The sequence below is a fragment of the Nansenia antarctica genome (genome assembly GCF_963989245.1).
Source record: "Nansenia antarctica genome assembly, chromosome: 3".
Taxonomy (NCBI): domain Eukaryota; kingdom Metazoa; phylum Chordata; class Actinopteri; order Argentiniformes; family Microstomatidae; genus Nansenia; species Nansenia antarctica.
Genome location: NC_137688.1, coordinates 65,256,902 through 65,273,796, shown reverse-complemented (window position 1 = coordinate 65,273,796; position 16,895 = coordinate 65,256,902). Strand labels below are relative to the sequence as shown.

General features: G+C 49.3%; 1 protein-coding gene across 2 annotated transcripts in view; it reads left to right on the top strand.

The window, feature by feature from the left end:
• Positions 1 to 14,822, top strand: part of trim67 (tripartite motif containing 67) — a gene marked incomplete at both ends in the record, with an annotated part of 35,129 nt that extends 20,307 nt beyond the window's left edge. The window contains 5 exons of one of the 2 annotated variants that reach the window (XM_080527723.1): positions 3,409 to 3,578; positions 4,624 to 4,762; positions 11,528 to 11,831; positions 13,948 to 14,110; positions 14,772 to 14,822. In XM_080527723.1, coding sequence (XP_080383849.1) covers positions 3,409 to 3,578; positions 4,624 to 4,762; positions 11,528 to 11,831; positions 13,948 to 14,110; positions 14,772 to 14,822 — 827 coding nt within the window. Of the gene's footprint in view, positions 1 to 3,315; positions 3,579 to 4,623; positions 4,763 to 11,527; positions 11,832 to 13,947; positions 14,111 to 14,771 lie in introns of both variants that reach the window. The other variant, XM_080527722.1, reaches the window with a different exon arrangement.
• Positions 14,823 to 16,895: the final 2,073 nt, after the last annotated feature.

The window sequence follows — 16,895 nt, the reverse complement described above, 5'->3', positions numbered from 1 at the left end:
TGTAGGCCTACATAATGTTTGCTATAATCTGTGTATGACTCACTGGTGTTGTGCCTGTAATATTACATACTGTAAAGCACTCATGTTCATCTGTTGAATGTTAACTGCTGCAGGGCTCTCAAGTCTCACGCATTGGGCGTGAGACACACGCATTTCAACCCGTTCACACGCTCACACGCCACGTGTGTCTCACGCCCAATGCGTGAGACTTGAGAGCCCTGCTGCTGCTCTCATGTCTGTTGTGCTTAGCATCATCATGTAGCCTACTCACCCTTATGCTTTGACAGCTTCTTGACATAGCTTAGCGTCATCATGTAGCCTACTCACCCTTATGCTTTGACAGCTTGTTGATGTAGCTTAGCATAATCATGTAGCCTACTCATCCTTATGCTTTGTTCACATAGCGCAGCATCGCTAACACACTGAAAGACTCCATATTTCACATTCAAAATGACCTCTCTCATGTGAGCTGTACTCCAGCATCTAATTACACACGCACACACACAGAATCTCCCTGGGAAACCAGATTCATACCTCAATGGGATTATTGGATAATTGAGGATAAATAAGAGGAAAATATGATTTCAGACTACAAGATGAAGATTAAATTGCAAGATTAAGATTTAAATTAAGATGCTAGATTAAGATGAAGATTAAGATGCTAGATTAAGATTACTATGCTAGATTAAGATTGAGATTAATATGCTAGATTAAGATGCTAGATTAAGATTACTATGCTAGATTAAGATTAAGATGAATATGCTAGATTAAGATTAATATTCTAGATTAAGATGCTAGATTAAGATTAAGATTAAGATTAAGATGCTAGATTAAGATTAAGATGCTAGATTAAGATTAAGATTAAGATATTAGATTAAGATTAAGATGCTAGATTAAGATGCTAGATTAAGATGCTAGATTAAGATGCTAGATTAAGATTAAGATGCTAGATTAAGATTCTAGATCAGTGGTTCTCAACCCTCTCCTCGGGGACCCCCAGCCGCTCCACATGTTTGATCTGTTCCACCACCAGCTCACCTGATTCAACTGATCAAGTACAAACCATAATTGCTTTATACTTGATCAGTTGAATCAGGTGTGCTGGTGGTGGAACAGATCAAATATGTGGAGCGGCTGGGGGTCCCAGAGGAGAGGGTTGAGAACCTCTGTTCTAGATTAAGATGCTAGATTAAGATGCTAGATGCTAGATTAAGATGCTAGATGCTAGATTAAGATGCTAGATTAAGATGCTAGATTAAGATTAAGATGCTAGATTAAGATTAAGATGCTAGATTAAGATGCTAGATTAAGATTAAGATGCTAGATTAAGATGCTAGATTAAGATGCTAGATGCTAGATTAAGATGCTAGATTAAGATGCTAGATTAAGATTAAGATGCTAGATTAAGATTAAGATGCTAGATTAAGATTAAGATGCAGATGAAGCTCCTCTGCTCTCTCCTGGAGCTCCTGATGTGCTGCTGTGGTGTTTCAGATGTTCAGGAGAGTCCGTTACTGAAACACATGCATGCTGCTGCCCACAGCGAGGCCGCCAACTCAGGAGGTACTGGACTGCTTCAGTCAATAACAACCCACCTCCTTCCTGCCTCCCCTTGACAGCCCCCCCCCCACACACTGTAGTCCTGACTTGCCTCGCACCTGTCCCTCCCACCTGCCCTAGCCCCTCCCACCCACCTGTCCCTCCCACCTGCCCCTCCCTCCCACCCTGGCCCCACCCACCTGTCCCTCCCACCTGCCCTGGCCCCACCCACCTGTACCTCCCACCTGCCCTGGCCCCACCCACCTGTCCCTCCCACCTGCCCTAGCCCCTCCCACCCACCCTGGCCCCACCCACCTGCCCTGGCCCCACCCACCTGTCCCTCCCACCCGCCCTGGCCCCACCCACCTGTCCCTCCCACCCACCCTGGCCCCACCCACCTGTCCCTCCCACCCACCCTGGCCCCTCCCACTGTTGCTGAATTCCAAATCCACCCCTGTCTTCAGTTTCCTGCCTGGTCACGCCTGTAGATCTGACAGCATTGGGATGGCCTGTAGATCTGACAGCATTGGGATGGGCCTGTAAGGTCTGTAGATCTGACAGCATTGGGATGGGCCTGTAAGGTCTGTAGATCTGACAGCATTGGGATGGGCTTGTAAGGCCTGTAGATCTGACAGCATTGGGATGGGCCTGTAAGGTCTGTAGATCTGACAGCATTGGGATGGGCCTGTATATCTGACAGCATTGGGATGGGCTTGTAAGGTCTGTAGATCTGACAGCATTGGGGTGGCCTGTAGATCTGACAGCATTGGGATGGGCTGTAGATCTGACAGCATTGGGATGGACCTGTAAGGTCTGTAGATCTGACAGCATTGGGATGGGCCTGTAAGGTCTGTAGAGCTGACAGCATTGGGATGGGCCTGTAAGGTCTGTAGATCTGACAGCATTGGGATGGGCCTAGTTGACATAGCAATAGCTGGAACGGCGGCCATATTGCTTACACCTAACGCAGTCGCTACACATCTACTGGAGCACCAACCTGAACCCCTGAACCCTATCACCTGAACCCCTGAACCCTATCACCTGACCCCTGACCCCTGGAGAGACGTATGCAGATCTGAGAGGATGTGGATGGATGTAAGGATGACAGTCCAAACCCCTCAGGGGTTAAACTCCATCCTCTTAGATCGACACGGGTGCCTTAGGCTGCCCCAGGGCGCGCACACACACACACACACACACACACACACACACACACACACACACACACACACACACACACACACACACACACACACAGGCCCCAGGGTTGATTCACCAATAAGACATGGTTGTTAACTCCTCTTCTCCCCATGCTTCCTCCTCCTCTTCTTCTTCTTCTCCTCTTCTTCTTCTTCTTCTTCTTCTTTTTCTTCTTCTCCTCCTCTTCTTCTCCTTCTTCTTCTTCTTCTCCTCCTCTTCTTCTTCTCCTCCTCCTCTTCTTCTTCTTCTCTTCTTCTCTCTTCTTCTTCGTCTTCCTCCTCTTCTTCTTCTTCTTCTTCTTCTCCCCCTCCTCTTCTTCTTCTCCTCCTCTTCTTCTTCTTCTTCTCCTCCTCTTCTTCTTCTTCTTCTTCTCTTCTTCTCTCTTCTTCTTCGTCTTACTCCTCTTCTTCTTCTTCTCCTCCTCTTCTTCTTCTTCTTCTTCGTCTTCCTCCTCTTCTTCTTCTTCTCCTCCTCTTCTTCTTCTCCTCTTCTTCTCTTCTTCTTCTTCCTCTTCTCCTCCTCTTCTTCTTCTTCTCCTCCTCCTCCTCCTCTTCTTCTTCTTCTTCTTCTCCTCCTCCCCCTCTCTTCTTCTTCTCCTCCTCCCCCTGTCTTCTCCTCCTCTTCTTCTCCTCTCCTCCTCCTCCTCCTCTTCTTCTCCTCCTCTCCCAGTGGAGTTGGTGATGGTGCCCCCGGCGCCTTTGCTGCAGCTGGAGAAGTGCTGCACCAGGAACAACAGCGCCACTCTGGCCTGGAGGGTAACTGCGGCCCCGGGCGCCAAGCCCAACCCCATAGAGGGCTACATCCTGGAGCTGGACGACGGCAACGGAGGACAGTACAGGGTCAGAGGTCACACACACACACACACACACGCACACACACGCACACACACACATGCAGACACGCACACACACAGATCTTGACATTCCCACCACCATGCTTGACTGTTAAGGATAAGGTTCTTTTGGGGGAAGGCAGTGTTGGGTTTTCACCAAACATAGTGGATTTGATTGTGAGCAGAAAGGTCAATTTTGCAGTCATATGTCCAGAGAATGGACTTCCAGAAACCTTCTGGCATGTCCAGATGGTCTCCGGCAAAGTTAAGACAGTTTGGCAGTTTGGCCATTTTGATTCAGTGTTGTTCTTGTTGAAGTCTGACCAGCTACCTGAGATGCAGCCAGGGAGGTCTGAAACTCTCACAATATTATGTTTGGTTTGGTTTTTACCTGATTTGTTATTTTTCTTGTGGCTCTTGGGGATATTTTCGAAGGACTTCCACTTCTAGGCTGAGTTGCTGTCATGTTAAATGTGTCCATTTGTAAATGATTAGCCTCACAGTGGACTGATGGAGCTCACATGTTGTTGAGGTGATTGTGTAGCCTTCCCAAGACTGATGTGCTCTCACTACCCTCTTCCTGATGTCTTCTGAGATCTCCTTTACGAAACTTTTGCGAAACTTATCACAAAAGTTATCAAAATAAGCCTGGATTTTCCTTTAGCGACGTTGATGGAATACCCCCCAGGTGTTTCCTAAAGACCTCTCCTTTGATTGGTTAATTTGGTACCCAGTTATTTACCCACCTGATTCTACCTACCTACTTGATTTAAAGGCAACTTGGGGTTCACTTATGTTTGCACCTGTACTCATTTCTTTATAATTTAGTTTTCCTACTCCACTAAACCAACATACGGAATTGGTAAATATAAACCTGTTATGTCAGATAAAAAAGACTCAGAAAGGTTCTGATTAAATAAAGATTTCATGGCCTCCCATACACACACATCCTCCACGCTACTTTCATTATTCATACTGCATATGCTGCATAGCTCTAACTGTAACACCAGATGGTCGTGTGTGTGTGTGTGTGTGTGTGTGTGTGTGTGTAGGAGGTGTACGTGGGGAAGGAGACAGTGTGTACGGTGGACGGCCTCCACTTCAACAGCTCGTACCAGGCCAGGGTCAAGGCCTTCAACACCACCGGCCTGGGGGCCTACAGCCAGACCGTGGTGCTCAAGACCTCCGATGGTGGGTACCCTGGGTGTGTGTGTGTGTGTGTGTGTGGGGGGGGGGGCTGAGGGCCTACAGTCAGACCGTGGTGCTCAAGACCTCCGATGGTGGGTACCCTGGGTGTGTGTGTGTGGGGGGGGGGGGGGGGCTGAGGGCCTACAGTCAGACTGTGGTGCTCAAGACCTCCGATGGTGGGTACCCTGGGGGTGTGTGTGTGTGTGGGGGGGGGGGTTACCTGTGTGTGCGTGTGTGTGTGTGTGTGGTTACCTGTGTGTGTGTGTGTGGGGGGGGCTGGGGGCCTGGGGGCCTACAGTCAGACTGTGGTGCTCAAGACCTCCGATGGTGGGTACCCTGGGAGTGTGTGTGTGTGTGGGGGGGGTTACCTGTGTGTGCGTTTGTGTGTGTGTGTGTGTGTGTGTGTGTGTGTGTGTGGTTACCTGTGTGTGTGTGGGGGGGGGCTGGGGGCCTGGGGGCCTACAGCCAGACTGTGGTGCTCAAGACCTCCGATGGTGGGTACCCTGGGAGTGTGTGTGTGTGTGGGGGGGGGGTTACCTGTGTGTGCGTTTGTGTGTGTGTGTGTGTGTGTGTGTGTGTGGTTACCTGTGTGTGTGTGGGGGGGGGCTGGGGGCCTGGGGGCCTACAGCCAGACTGTGGTGCTCAAGACCTCCGATGGTGGGTACCCTGGGTGTGTGTGTGGGGGGGGGGGTTACCTGTGTGTGTGTGTGTGTGTGTGTGTGTTTACCTGTGTGCGTGTGTGTGTGGTTACCTGTGTGTGTAACACACACACACACACACACACTCGCACATAGGCACACAGGGGAGACAGAGACAGAGAGAGAGTGCAGTCTGTTGATGCTAGATATTAATTGAGTTGAAGGTTATCGAGAGGCTAGCTAGCTAGCTAGCCACAGCCGCCGAGTGGTGGCATTTGAATGAATGAATGAATGAATGAATGGTCTTTATTGTCATTAATACAGTACAGGTACCATACAACGAAATTTAGGAGGGGGGGCTCCCCTGGTGCTTGGAAAAAAGACTAAAAACAAGAAGGGAAAAGAGCTGGTTTACATAAATAAAGGCTATGTACACTATCCACTATACTATACTACTATACTATACAATAAAACACTGTGCTGTACTCTATGCTATGCTATAAATATCAAAACATTTCCTATATCTGAACCTTATGTACACAAGGTTTGTCATATTGCACATTTTGTTTAATGTGTCGCAGTTTGCAGGTTTGAAATGTTCACAGTTGTATTTCAATATTGCACTTATGTTTACAATCTAGTAGCTGCCATCAAATTGTCTAGATTGTCCAGGGCCTAGAACCTAGGTCTTTGCTGTGTTCAGGGCCTGAATGGCCCTAGGGTAGAAGCTGAGCTTCAGTCTATTTGTCCGTGCGAACATGGTCCTGAACCGCCTGCCTGAGCGCAGCCGAACAAAGTGTTCGTTCCCAGGGTGGGATGGGTCCCTGGAGATCTTGGAGGCCTTCCTGAGGCAGCGTGTGTTGTACAGCTCTTCCAGAGAGGGGAGGGGGGCGCCGATGATCTTCTGGGCCGATCTCACGACTCTCTGTAGCGCTTTCCTCTCTGCGGCTGTGCAGCTGGAGAACCACACGCAAATGCAGTAGGTGAGGATGCTCTCCACTGTGCAGCGGTAGAAGGTCACAAGCAGCTCCTGTCTGAGGTGGTATTTCCTGAGGACTCTCAGGAAGTAGAGCCGCTGTTGTGCCTTCTTGATGATGGCTGCTGTGTTGGTCCTCCAGGACAGGTCCTCCTGTATGTGCACCCCCAGGAATCTGAGAGTTGAGACTCTCTCCACGCTCCCTCCATCGACGAGCAGGGGCTGGACCTCAGATTTTTTCCTCCTGAAGTCCACGATGATTTCCTGGGTCTTTGACTGGTTCAGCAGCAGGTTGTTAACCTTGCACAGCTTGCCCAGCTGCTCCACCTCATCCCTGTACGCCGCCTCGTCCCCCCCCGAGATGCAGCCCACCACGGGGTGGTGTCGTCTGCAAACTTTATGATGGAGTTGCTGGGGTGGACGGGGGTGAAGTCGTAGGTGTAGAGGTTGTAGAGGATGGGGCTTAGCTGGCAGCCCTGGGGAGACCCAGTGCTGAGTCTGAGGGCTGTGGATGTGTGGGAGCCCACCCGCACCCTCTGGGGGCGGTCAGACAGGAAGTCCTTGATCCATGCGCAGATAGAGTGTGATAGTCCCAGGTCTAGTAGTTTGGTCACTAGCCTGTCTGGAAGGATAGTGTTGAAAGCAGAGCTGAAGTCCACAAAGAGCAGTCTCGCGTAGCTGTTCCCCCTCTCCAGGTGGGATAGAGTGGAGTGGAGAGTCGTCGCGATGGCGTCCTCTGTGGACCTGTGGGCTCTGTAGGCGAACTGGTATGGATCCAGGTTGGGCGGGAGGCATGTGACTATGTGGGCCCGGACCAGTTTCTCAAAGCACTTCATGATGATTGGTGTGAGTGCCACCGGGCGGTAGTCGTTTAGGCAGCTCACCGTGCTTTTCTTCGGGACTGGGATGATTGTTTCAGGCAGGGTGGGATGGTGGCCTGGGACAGGGACTGGTTGAAGATGTTGGTGAAAACCCCGGCCAGCTGGTCGGCACCGTCCCTCAGCACCTGTCCCAGGACGCCGTCCGGCCCTGAGGCTTTTCTGGGGTCCACCGCCTTCAGCACGCGTCTCACTTCATGCTCTGTGAGGGTGAGGCTGCTGAGAGCTGGAGAGAGTGGTGTTTGTGTTGTGGTTACCTCCGTTCGCCCCTTGTCGAACCGGGCGTAGATGGAGTTCAGCTCTTCCGCCAGCAGGGGGTCGCCCTCAGCGGCTGTGAGCCTGTTGGCTCTGAAGTTTGTCATGTGCTGAACCCCCTGCCACACCCGCCTGGAGTCGTTGCTTAGGAAGCATTCCTCAATCTTCTCTCTGTGGTCTGCCTTGGCCTCCCGGATGCCACGGTTTAGGTTAGCCCTGGTGGTGTTGTACAGCAGTTTGTCCTTCGCTGAGAAGGCGTTGTTCCTCTCCTTGAGCAGTTGTCGGACCTTCTCAGTCATCCATGGCTTCGTGTTGGGGTAGACCCGGACACGTTTGTCCACGGTGGCTGAGTTGGTGCAGTTCACTATGTGGTTCAGAACCGATGACGTGAACTGTTGCAGGTCCTCATGCTCATATTCCTGCCATGAGGTGTCCTTCAGGCAGATCTGCAGTGGAGCGGACCCTGCTGACCAGGTTCTGACAGTCTTAGTGGTGATGGGAGCACTTTTCCTCATGGGAGTGTAGGCTGGGATCAGGAGGATGGACACGTGGTCAGACATGCCTAGATGAGCTAGCGGTCTAGCTTTGTAGGCAAGCTCGATGTTGGTGTATACCTTGTCCAGTGTGTTATCTCTAGGGATGCACGATATTATTGGCCCGATATTGGGAAATTAATGTTATTCAATAATTATCAGTTTTATTACATTTCAGCCGATATTGAGCCGATAATATGAAGCCGGAAATATTTCCGGTTCCGATTGTCGCGCTTATGATGCTGCGCCTGCGTACAGCCATGCAGTCAATTAACGGTAAGCTAAGGTAAATAGATAGCCAATGTTAGCTAGTGCTAATGTTCACCATCTCTGTAGTCTGCTCTAAAATACGCAATCAAACAGTGCAGGCAACCCATGCTGTTCTGTGAATGAGACGAGCTATTGACTGATGGCTTTCTACTGCCAAATCATATTATTACAGCAAACATGTTGGTAGTTTGGCATCTGTTCTCTGAACAACAAGGAGAGGCTCATTCCGACATTGACTTCTGTTTTCTTTTTCGCGATTTCAAAATAAAAGCACGAGCTAAGCGTTGTTGAAAATGAATGACACATCGCTAGTCAACTAACACATCTTGTTTTGTGAGCCTGCTAACAATGTAATGTAGTGTTCTAGTTAACTAGGTAACAATGTAAAGTAGTGTTCGAGTTAACTAGGTAACAATGTAAAGTAGTGTTATAGTTAACTAGGTAACAATGTAAAGTAGTGTTATAGTTAACTAGGTAACAATGTAAAGTAGTGTTATAGTTAACTAGGTAACAATGTAAAGTAGTGTTCTAGGTAACAATGTAAAGTAGTGTTCTAGTTAACTAGGTACCAATGTAAAGTAGTGTTCTAGTTACCTAGGTAACAATGTAAAGTAGTGTTCTAGTTAACTAGGTAACAATGTAAAGTAGTGTTCTAGGTAACAATGTAAAGTAGTGTTCTCGTTAACTAGGTACCAATGTAAAGTAGTGTTCTAGTTAACTAGGTAACAATGTAAAGTAGTGTTATAGTTAACTAGGTAACAATGTAAAGTAGTGTTATAGTTAACTAGGTAACAATGTAAAGTAGTGTTATAGTTAACTAGGTAGCAGTGGGGATTACTCACCCAATCCATGCATTGCAATAGTTTGGCTTGACTAGCGAGTGTGATGTGATTTTCAACAATGTTGAAATGTATTTCCTTTTTTTAAATAAATGAACATTTGAAGAGTCAGAAGTGTTCTCTTTGTTGTGTTAATAATAGTGATGTAAGTTAGATTTGGTGAGATCACTATGGAATATTAAATCATCAATCTTTGCTCACTACATAGCCTTTCTTACCTTCAGGTGTGCATGAACTACAGGTTATCAACTGTGAAATTATATCGGTTATCATATCGGTTATCATATCGGTTATCGGCCACGAGAAGCGGGTAAACATCGGTTATGTTATGTTATGTTATGTTAATTTCATTTATAATGCGCCCCCCATCCAACTTTTACATCGGCCCGGGGCGCAGCCCGGGTAAAGGAACAGATAAAGACAAAGACAAGGAACACAGAAAGCAATCAGACACAGACGACTTAAACGTAAAACTCAGGCATACAATTCACAACAAATAGGGAGTAGATTTAGGGAATGTCATTTTGGAAGAGGTGGGTTTTTAACTTGGCTCTAAAGGAGTCCAGAGTGGGGGCAAACTTGATGGCAGAAGGGAGCGCGTTCCACAGGGTCGGTGCTATCACCGCAAAGGCACGGTCACCCTTCCTCTTGAGGTTGGTACGTGGGACCCTCAGGCTGAGTTGGGCGTCGGACCTGAGCCTGGGTCTGGGCCTTGAGGAGGTAGACTGGTCCAGGAGGTCCTTGATGTAAGGAGGGGCGAGACTGTTGAGAGCTTTAAAAACAAAGGTGCAGATTTTGAATTTCACTCTCTTCTACACTGGGAGCCAGTGAAGGGAGATGAGGACAGGGGAGATGTGGTCCCTCATTTTGGTGCCTGACACCAGCCTGGCAGCGGCATTTTGGACTAGCTGCAGGCGGTAGATGGTCTTATCAGGAAGTCCCGCATATAGTGAGTTGCAGTAGTCGAGCCTAGATGATATTAGCATGAGGACGACCCTCCTCAGGTCGCTGGGGGTGAGGAAGGACTTGATCTTGGCTATGATGCGTAGTTGGTATAGGCATGCCTTCACGACGGAGCTCACTTGTCGGTCAAGGTTAAGCTCGGAGTCAAAGATGACACCGAGGTTCTTGACATGTGGTCTGACAAGGGTGGACAGGCTTCCCATGTTGGTGCTGAGCTGAGTGATGGCGGTGGTGTTGCCGATGAGGAGGATTTCCCCCTTGCTCTCATTCAGCTGTAGGAAGCTCTGGGCCATCCACTCCTTCACATCGCGGAGGCAGTCCATCAGGCGCTTCAGATCGGCGGGGTCGTCAGTGTTGATTGACAGGTAGAGCTGGGTGTTGTCCGCATAGCAGTGGAATGAGATATTGTAGCGTTGAGGGATTAGACATAGGGGGAGCATGTAGAGGGAGAACAAGATGGGACCGAGGATGGAGCCCGGTTATCGGTATCGGTTGGAAAAAATGCATATCGTGCATCCCTAGTTATCTCCTCTTGTTGCACATTTAACATGCTGATAAAACTTGGGTAGTACTACCTTCAGGTCAGCATGATTAAAGTCCCCCGCGATTATATGCACTGCTTGAGGATCTGTGCTCTGTCCACCACTGATGACGTCATGTAGCCGGGCTAATGCTAAGCCAGCATCCGCGCTTGGTGCAATGTAAACAGCTGTTATGTACACTGCGTTGAATTCCCTCGGGAGGTATGTGGGTCGGCATTTAACAGTCAAGTATTCCAGGTCTGGGGAGCAGTGGCTACTCACAGTTTTTGTGTTTAAGCACCAGCTGTCCTTCGTAGATATGACCAAGCCGCCTCCGCACGTTTTCTCGCTAAGCAGTGTCCTGTCCGCTCGGTGAAGCGAGCGGCCCTGTAGTGCAACCGCGGAGTCAACAATGGAAGCGGTTGACCAGCACGCGTCACCGGTTCACCAGCACGCATCACATATCTCATGTGTCATCTCAGTGTGTGTGTGTGTGTGTGTGTGTGTGTGTGTGTGTGTGTGTGTGTGGTTACCTGTCATCTCAGAGAGCGCTCTGGGGGCCTCTGCTGTAACGCTGATCAGGCTGTTTCTGTGTGTGTGTGTGTGTGTGTGGTGTGTGTGTGTGTGTGTGTCGTACTAATAAAGTCTCCAGCAGAGTTTTCAGGTTCACACAGACTGTCATGTTGACAGACCTGGATGTGCTCCCACACACACACACACACACACACACACACACTCGCACACGCACATACACATTCTAGTCTGTTGGTATATTGGTCTGGGACCTGGATCCAGATTTAGACGACTTAAAAAAAATAAAAACACTTAATAACAAACCTCTTATCAAAATAAAAAGTATCCTCCCTCCCTCCTCTCCCCTCCCCCAAACAAACAGTGGCGTGGTTCACCTTTGACCCCATCACGGCGCACCGCGACATCGTGCTGACCAACGACAGCCAGACGGTGAGCTGCAGTAGTTACGACGACCGCGTCGTCCTGGGAACCGCCGCCTTCTCCAAGGGCGTGCACTACTGGGAGCTGAGCGTCGATCGCTATGACAACCACCCGGACCCGGCGTTCGGCGTGGCCAGGATCAACGGCGCCAAGGACGCCATGCTGGGCAAGGACGACAAGGCCTGGGCCATGTACGTGGACAACAACCGCTCCTGGTTCATGCACAACAACTCCCATACCAACAGGTGAGGAGGGAGGGGAGGGAGGGAGGGGAGGGAGGGAGGGAGGGAGGGGAGGGAGGGAAGGAGGGAGGGAGGGGAGGGGGGGAGGGAGGGAGGGGAGGGAGGGAGGGGAGGGGGGGAGGGAGGGGAGGGAGGGAGGGAGGGGAGGGAGGGAGGGGAGGGAGGGATGACATGGCCTGGGCCATGTACGTGGACAACAACCACTCCTGGTTCATGCACAACAACTCCCATACCAACAGGTGAGCAGGGAGGGGAGGGAGTTGCCTATGGCAACAAGACAGCGGCTCAGTAGGAGCTCTCACGTCTCCGGGTGATCAGCTCTCATTCCATCTAACACAGGAAGTGACACGTGACGTGCAGCAGCGAGACAGGAAGGAAGACCCGAGGCGTATCATGAGCTGTTTAGCCCCCCCTGGGACGAAAACCTTCACAACACCCCTCGTTCCCGCGTCTGCTTGATAGGAGAAGGCTAGCACAGCGGTAGCACAGCGGTAGCTAGCATAACAAGACGCCCCTCTGTGATCACAGCATCTCTGTGTCTCTTACCCTCGTGAGCAACACAAAGAATACAATCTCCCTAAAGACCCGTGTCAGAGGTTAGCATATCCAGTTGCTGATTATGACGTTCCTCTGTTATCTTAGCTTCTTTGTTTTGTATCCTTGTAGACTACAATCTCCCTGAAGGAACGTAACAGAGCTAATTAGCCGCTAGCTAGCAGATCCTGCGGCTGACTGTGAAGTTTCACGGTTAGGAGTTATCCTAGCGACTTTGTGTTTTTACCCTTGTTATCAGGATCAAACAGAGTGAAAAAAGCAGCATCCATTCCGCACACTCAAATATGTGGGAACATATCTATATTTTATTGCAAGCTGTCAGTCATAGGGCAAGCCTGAAGAAGGTCTATGACCGAAAGCTTACAATATTGATTTCTGCACAGATTTCAGTGTGCGGATGCTGCTTTTTTCACTCTGTTTGATACTCTTCAGCTGCAGCACCTCAGCTAAGTCTGATCACGAATGAGCGGTGGTATTTTCACTACTGTGACCCTTGTTATCAGTACAAAGACTACAGCATTAACCTCCTTCATAGAAGAGCAACACTAACCTGGGTTACCTCCCACATAGGAGTCCCAAGTCTCTACCACGAGGCCTAGGTTACCTCGTCACCATGGTTACCCAATCATCATCATCATCATCATCTACCAAGAGGCCTGATGAGGTCTGAGGGCCATACTTGAGTCGACCTGTATCAGGCGGGGCTACCTCGTCACCATGGCTACCTCGTCACCATGGCTACCTCGTCACCATGGTTACCTCGTCACCATGGTTACCTCGTCACCGTGGCTACCTCGTCACGAGAGCGTGACTCCTAACCCCCCCCCTCTCTCTCTCTCACACACTGGCGGAGTGGGCGGCGGCCATTTTGAGTAGCTAATTATAAAGTTCCTTTGTTCCTTGTGTTTCCTCTCATCTTCTTTCACATCGTCTCTGTGTTTCTCAACCTCGCTAGTCCTCCTCCCCCTCCGCCTTCTCCCCCTCCTCCTCCTCCTCCTCCTGCTCCTCCTCGTTGGAGCCTCAGGCATTAACTTCTAGTGGTTACGGTTGTATTAACTTACAGTGGTTAAGGTTAGGCATTAACTTGGAGTGGTTAAGGTTAGGTATTAACTTGGAGTAGTTAAGGTTGGGGTTAGGGTAAGTTATCAGGGGAAGGGTTAGGGTTAGGGTTAGGGTAAGTTATCAGGGGAAGGGTTATGGTTAGAGTTTTACCAGCAAGTCTTCTTTGGTCAGGAAGTGCAGAAGTGATTCCCCTGAAGGTAATAATCTGGAGATTCTAGAACCTTCTCCCCTGTAGCCTCTGTGGCTTTGTGACATCACGTCTGTCGGAGTGCGGGGGTGCGGAGTGTTCCGGAAGGAACATTCCAGATATAACCGTCACCCCGCTTTGACACGCTACTGTCATCTCTCAGCTGTCTGATGTCTGAGCTGACACTCAAAACAAACACAATGAATGATGCTCCCATGTCTCAACTGGGCTTCTGGTGTGCCTGTGTGTCTGTGTGTGTGTGTGTGTGTGTGTGTGTGTGTGTGTGTGTGTGTGTGTGTGTGTGTGTGTGTGCAGGGCTGAGGGGGGCATCTCTAAGGGAGCGACTGTCGGTATCCTGCTGGACCTAAACAAACACACGCTCACCTTCTACATCAACAAGGAGCAGCACGGACCAATCGCCTTCCAGAACCTGGAGGGCGTGTTCATGCCCGCCGTCAGCCTCAACAGAAACGTCCAGGTGAGACAGGAAGTCGCTAACTCAGATAGGAAGTCCCTAACTCAGATAGGAAGTCGCTAACCCAGACAGGAAGGAAGTCCCTAACTCAGACAGGAAGTCCCTAACCCGGACAGGAAGTCTCTAACTCAAACAGGAAGTCTCTAACTCAGACAGGAAGTCTCTAACCCAGACAGGAAGTCTCTAACTCAGACAGGAAGTCTCTAACTCAGACAGGAAGTCCCTAGCTCAGACAGGAAGTCCCTAGCTCAGACAGTAAGTCCCTAACTCAGACAGGAAGTCACTAACTCAGACAGGAAGTCTCTAACTCAGACAGGAAGTCCCTAACTCAGACAGGAAGTCTCTAACTCAGACAGGAAGTCTCTAACCCAGACGGGAAGTCTCTAACCCTAACCCTAACTCAAGACAGACTCTGTAAACATTTCAGAACAAATGAAACTATATATTTAGTAATGATAGTGGAGCTATCTTTAAACCCCAACGACATTGTTGTTAATAGTGAACGCATTGTTATATTCCTTAGCGTTTTAGCTGTATTTTTAGAGCATTTTGTCATGAAGAAATATGAGATAATTGTGTTTATTATAAAAAAAACTGTCTTCTGAAGCTCAGCTCGGCGCCCGAGTCTGTCACAATCTCATCTGGCTCTGTTTGTCCTCTGCAGGTCACCCTACTGACAGGCCTGGAGGTGCCAAAGAATATTAAGCAGCAGTAGAACCCCCCCCCCCACATTCTCCTCTCTTTCCTCCCCTCCCCCTTCTCTTCCCTCCCTCCCCCCCGCCCATCCCCCACCCTCAAGGTGCCCTCGGCCCCTGGCTCAGTTCCAGCCGTGTGCGGTCGACGGGGGTTCGAATCCCAGATGTCCTACCTCCCACAAGCTGGCACTGTCCCATGCGAGCTCCCCCTCCACCCCCCTGCCCCCCCCCCCCCCCAACACCACTGTATAGCCCTGGCTCTGTCCCATACCCCCCCCCCCCACTGTCCCATGCCCTGTCAACATGGAGCTCCCCCCCCACCCCCCCCCCCCCCCAACACCACTCTATAGCCCTGGCACTGTCCCATACCCCCCCTGTCAACATGGAACCCCCCAACACCACTCTATCTGATGCTGTTCTAAGCCTATGTTCTAATACCACCCAGGGAGAGAGAACATGAAAGGGACTCCTTCTATATATTGTATTATAAAAGTATTCGGTTTAAGTTATTATTATTAAAAAAAAATCCCCCAAGTCTTAATTACATCTCAATCAAGATTCTGTGTTTAGAGTCAAACGCACAGGAAGCTACCTGAGTCAGGGAAGCAGCACGCCAGTCAGTTCAGTTTCTCTTCTCTTCTCTTCTCTCTCAGGTTTATTCACAGAGGATTTGTGTAGGAAGCGGTTTCACTGTAGGAAACTGTCGGCCATTTTAGGTCTCTCTCACAGCAGTGGGGACTGTCCCAGTATTTATTAGTGATAGAGCTGTTGAGTGAGTTTACTGTAACAAACCTTTCCAGATCAGAGTTGGGTGTCAATTCCATCTCCGTTCTGGTCGGTTGAAACATTCCTATAATTTCCGTATAATTTCTACGAGTATTTTTGCAGCATAAGAGTTTCAATTTGAATTCATGTTCTGACCAGAATTGAATCAGAATTTTCCTCCGCCTTTCTGTCACCATGGGGACATAGATAGTGTGTTTGTGTTACCATGGAGACATAGATAGTGTGTTTGTGTTACCATGGGGACATAGATAGTGTGTCTGTGTCGCCATGGGGACATAGATAGTGTGTTTGTGTTATGATGGCGACATAGATAGTGTGTTTGTGTTACCATGGGAAGATAGTTAGAGTGTTTGTGTCGCCATGGTGACATAGATAGTGTGTTTGTGTTACCATGGGGACATAGATAGTGTTTGTGTCACCATGGAGACATAGATAGAGTGTTTGTGTCACCATGGAGACATAGATAGTGTATTTGTGTTACCATGGGGACATAGATAGTGTGTTTGTGTTACCATGGGGACATAGATAGTGTATTTGTGTCACCATGGGGACATAGATAGTGTGTTTGTGTTACCATGGGGACATAGATAGTGCGTTTGTGTCACCATGGCGACATAGATAGAGTGTTTGTGTCGCCATGGCGACATAGATAAGCGAGGCAGAGAAGACAAACCAACCGTACCTCACACCCCAGTATGATCACTGCCAGTGACCCAGGGTCAGTTTCTCGAAAGCTTCTTAGCTAAAGTAATACTTTATCCCTCTATCCCTCTATCCCGGGGCCACTCCTGTCCTAGCTAAAGTGATACTTTATCCCTCTATCCCTCTATCTCTCTATGCCTCTATCCCTAACCCGGGGCCACTCCTGGGGGTCATTCCATCAACATTGCTAAAGGAAAATCCAGGCTTATTTTGATCAATCTTGCGAGAATCATCAAAAATAAGCCTGGATTTTCCTTTCGTGATGTTCCCCCCTGTCCTAGAGCAGAAAAGTTTTAACAAACGTTGTTCTGTTATGCGCAGAAGTTTGACCTGCTGACATGGATTTTATAATAATGTCTCTCTCTGCTTTACTTGTTGTTGTCAGGAGAAGTTAAGTCCTACTTTAGCTACAACGCTTTCGTGCGACCGACCCCTGCACAGTGACACGTAACACGGCATCACAGCAAGGGAGGCTGGCGGAGGTAGAAATCGGAGGACGGGCTCATTGTAAAGCATGAAACGGATCGGATGAGCCCCGTCCTCCGATTTCTACCTCCCTCAGCCTCCCCCGGCATCAAACACAGTCCCTCACCACAGGCAAACTG